Below are 4,655 nucleotides of genomic sequence, written 5' to 3'. Positions count from 1 at the left end.
GTCATTGTTGTTTGGCGGGTCCGGGCTGGGGATTCGAACCCGCCACCTTAGGTGTACGTGGCTGGCGCCTTAGCCGGTTGAGCTATAGGCACCGAGCCTAGAAATCTTAAAAATACTTTTGCCCCATATGGTTATGTGAGGATGGTAAAGAAGCCACATAAAGGTGGAATTGATTGACGATGTCAGTTATTTTCTCATACCAACTGTCAGAATGGGATTTTCTGAAAGAGAAGTTACCTTTTCTTTAGTTGATCATTATTGCTAAATAGGAATTCCCAATTTTTCAATTTTTTCACCATGAGGTTTGATTATTTGTGTCAATTAAATCATAGATAATTCCATCCTAAATGAATGATGAATTTTTAATTTTTACTTTTGGTGGTGAGTTTGCTTTTTAAATGACATCCATTCTGTACACATTTCAAGTGTTATCATGTGTTCTATACTACTTGATGTTACTATGTACATACAACCCCAGGGGTTAGCAGGATCCAGAGTTACAGTCTCTGTTTTGCTAGTGAGAAAACTAGACTCACGGAGATTAAGTAAATTGTTTAAGTATCTTGGCTAATGACAGATGTTACAGTCTTCATCTTTTGTTTCTGAACTCAGTATTCTTTCTATTATATCATCATTTCCATATCTGATGTCTGCCTTCAGACAAAGGTAAAAATTATGATGCCACCTTGTAAAATTTTGCCTTTGGAGGTTTTAATAGGCTGAATAGTGGCCACCCAAAGATATCACTGTGCTAATCCTTAGAACCTGAAAACGTTTCCTTATAAGGAAAGGGGCCTTTATTGAGCCTGCATAGGTGAAAAACTTATTTCAACTCAATTGGGGGGATGGGTAATAAGGGAGGAAGAGGGGGATCGGTGCTCTCACTGAATGGACACAGGGTAGGGTGTTGGGCACACCTTTTGTGTGTGGGACAAAACCACGAGAGGGACTCTACCTAACAAAGTCAGATAATTAAGGATGTTGAGATGGGAAGGTCAACCTCAGTTATGAAGGGGGGATAATCTGGAATTGTCTGGGTGGGCTCTGAATCCAGTCACAAATGTCCTCATAAGAGAGAGATGGGGGGAGATTTGACCCAAACAGGAGTAGAAAACAAAGACAGAGGAGAAGGCAATGTGAACAAGGAACACTAGTAGCCACCAAAAGTTGGAAGAGGGCTAAGGAACAGATTCTTCCCTGGAGCCTTTAGAAAGAACACAATCTTGTGGACATGTTAATTTGCTACTGTTGAAACTGACGTTAAACTTCTGGCCTCCAGAACTGTGGAAGGAATGAGTTTATTTTGCTTTGAACCACCGAAGAGTTGTGGTAATTTGTTTCAGCGATGCTAAGAAACTAATATGGAGGGCGGCACCTGTGGCTCAGTGAGTAGGGCGCCGGCCCCATAAACCAAGGGTGGCCGGTTCGAACCCAGCTTTGGCCAAACTGCAACAACAACAAGAAAAAATTGGCCATGTGTTGTGGTGGGTGCCTATAGTCCCAGCTACTTGGGAGGCTGAGGCAAGAGAATCGCTTAAGCCCAAGAGCTGGAAGTTGCTGTGAGCTGTGATGCCAATGCACTCTACTGAGGGCATCAAAGTGAGACTCTGTCTCTTAAAAAAAAATAAAAAGAAAGAAACTAATATGGAAAACCTGTCCAAGGTTTTCATTGCCTCTTCAGCTCCATGAAATTGACTTGAGTCTCTATTTTGGAACAGATAGATTCAGAAGAACTTAAGGTTTACCCGTTAAAAATTCCCCAAATAGAGAATGGTTAAAATAGTAGTGTTTCCAAGCATGTCCCTACAAGGAAATCTGTTCTCTGAAAATCAGTAGGAAACGTCGACAAGTTTAAAAAAGAAATACATAGATGGAATATTGTTAATTCATGTTAGGGAAAAAAAGCCTTGAAACTGATAAGTTGAATTATACTGAATCCTAAGAAAATCTGGGAGGGTATTATGTATTTATTTGAATGTCCAAAACTCAAAATTTTACAGTATAAAAAGTATTGTTTTTTTTTTTCTTTACAGAAAGAGTGTTGGAGCTATCATGTCTGGATGTGTGTTTACAACCTAATTTCACTTATGCACTCTCGGACCTCAGTTTTTCTTTTGTAACTCTTCTGCAACCAGTTAGAGAAACTCCGATTATCATGGGAATCTTTCTAAATCACTCTAATTGTCAAAACTTCTCCAGAATTTGCCAAGACATCACAAGTGGATTTAAAACATGCTCTTCATGTTTGGTTTGTAAGTCCAAAGGAAATACGGATTTTATTTCTCAGGAACAAACATCAAAAGGTAACACAAAGTGAAAGTGAGAATAAAAGGTACCAAGTATAAATTAACTTATTCTGTTCCAAACAGATTAATAATATATTCCATTGTAAATTTCATGGCATTGGTGGTGTGACTGTTGAGGCACTGTTGGGCTTCAGAATATTGCTCATTTTTGGTTTACTTAGCTTTGTTGAAGACAAAGTATTCTTTTTTTTTGCAGTTTTTTTTTTTTTTCCCTGGCCAGGGCCAGGTTTGAACCCGCCACCTCCAGTATATGAGGCTGGTGCCCTACTCCTTTGAGCCAGAGGCTGCCCAACAAAGCATTCTTAAAGTATGTGAAAATGCCACTATCGTTCACATGTGTTAGATGGTTAACTACAGCACAGTGTTGTATAGCAGATCTCTAGAACTTACTCTTTTTGCATAACTGAAATTTTATATTCATTCAGCAGCAATTCCCTATTTTCTCCTCCGCCAAGCTCCTGGCAACCACCATTCTAATCTGTTTCTGATTATCTGACTACTTTGCTTGCTGTAGATATGTGAAATCAAGCAGTATTTGTCCTTCTGTAACTGGCTTACTTTACTTAGCAAAATGTCCTCCAGTTTCATTCATCTTGCACATGGTAAGATTTCTTCCTAAAAAAAGGCTGAATAATATTCCTCTGTGTGTGTGTGTGTGACGTTTTCTTAACCTACTCACCTATCAGTAGACATTCAGGTTGTTTCTTTATCTTTTGCCTGTTGTGAATAGTGCTGCAATGAACATGGGAGTGCAGATACCTCTTGAAGGTGCTGATTTCAATTATTTTAATACTAAGAAGTGGGATTGCTAGATCATAGGGTAATTCTATTTTAAAATGTTTGAGGAACTTCCATACTGTTTTCCTTAGTAAATGGACCATTTTACATTCCCACCAGCTGTGTGCAAGGGCACCAATTTCTCCACATCCATGCCAACATTTATCTTTTATTAATAATGGCCACCCTGACAGGTGTGTGGTGTATCTGATTACGGCTTTGACGTACTTTTTCGTGATGATTAGTAAGGCTGGGCACCTTTTTATATACCATTGGCCATTCGTATGTCTTCTTTATTCAAATCCTTTGCTCATTTGGTAATCAAGTTATTTGGTGGGTTTTGTTTGTTGGGGTTTTTTCGCTATTGCTTTGTAGGAATTTTCTTTTTTTTTTTTTTTTAGTTTTTGGCCGGGGCTGGATTTGAACCCACCACCTCCAGTATATGGGGCCGGTGCCCTACTCCTTTGAGCCACAGGCACCACCCAGAATTTCCTTCTATATCTTGTATATTAATCTTTATCAGATACATGTGTATAGCTGACTTAGTCATTCAGTTGATTGCTTCCTTATGTCCTCTTTCTACTTGGGTTACTTCACAGCATGGTGGCCTTAAGTTGGTGGACTTTTCCAGAATGGTTCAAGGCTCCAATATTAGTGTTCCCAAGAACAAGGTGGAAATTGCTTCCCCTTTTTGCCTTAGTCACACAGTGTCACTTTCTCTGCATTTTATTGGCTATAAGCAGGTCACACACCCTCCCAAATTCAGTAGGAAAGGAATTAGACTCTACCTCTTAATGAGAGGATGGCAAAGTTTTAGAATAATGTGTGTTATGGATTGAATTGTGTTCCTCCAAAATTCATACGTTAAAGCCCTAACCTCTCCATACCTCAGGATGTGAAGTTATTTGGAAATAGGGTTATTGTAGAAGTAATTAGTTAAGATGAGGTCATTATAGTGGGCTCTAATCCAATATGACTATTATTCTTATAAAAAGGGGAAATTTGGATGCAGACATGCACATAGGGAGAATGCCAGTGATACTTCTACATGCCAGTGAATGCCAAACATTGCCAGCAAACCTGTTATGTAGGAGAGAAGCGCAGAATAGAATCTCCCTCAGAGGCCTCACAGCAAATTGATCTGTTGATACCATGATCTCAGGCTTCCATCCTCTAGAACTGGGAGACAAATTTCTGCCCATTAAGCCAGTTTATGATACTTTGTTACAGAAGCCTAGAAATCTATTTATAGTCCACTGTGGGATGGGAAATACTGCTGTGATCATTACAGAAAAATGCAAGTCTGTCCCACAAGTCATCGGGGAAATGCCTCTATTTTCTCTGAAATGGTCCAATCTTATTTCAGCCCTACCAGCAGCTGGTTTTCATGATGTTAAAAAATTAATCACTTTAATAATTATTTTTAGTGCCAGTAACTTTTTTGTTTTCATTTTCTTTTATAGAAAGGATGTTTAGGCTCGGCACCTATAGTTCAACCGGCTAAGGCGCCAGCCACGTACACCTAAGGTGGCGGGTGCAAATCCCCAGCCCGGACCCGCCAAACAACAATGA

General features: G+C 39.4%; 1 protein-coding gene across 1 annotated transcript in view; it reads left to right on the top strand.

Annotated features, from left to right (window-relative positions):
• The window catches only part of TMEM156 (transmembrane protein 156), a 34,474-nt gene that overhangs the window by 20,190 nt on the left and 9,629 nt on the right, over positions 1 to 4,655 (top strand). The window contains exon 2 of the mRNA XM_012811952.2: positions 2,034 to 2,303. Within this exon, the coding sequence (XP_012667406.1) occupies positions 2,034 to 2,303 (270 nt within the window). The remainder of the gene's footprint in view (positions 1 to 2,033; positions 2,304 to 4,655) is intronic.

This window comes from Otolemur garnettii, unplaced genomic scaffold, assembly GCF_000181295.1.
Source record: "Otolemur garnettii isolate 467f Iridium unplaced genomic scaffold, OtoGar3 scaffold00181, whole genome shotgun sequence".
Lineage (NCBI taxonomy): Eukaryota > Metazoa > Chordata > Mammalia > Primates > Galagidae > Otolemur > Otolemur garnettii.
Note: the sequence above shows the minus strand (reverse complement) of the source record. Positions and strands in the feature narration are given on the sequence as shown.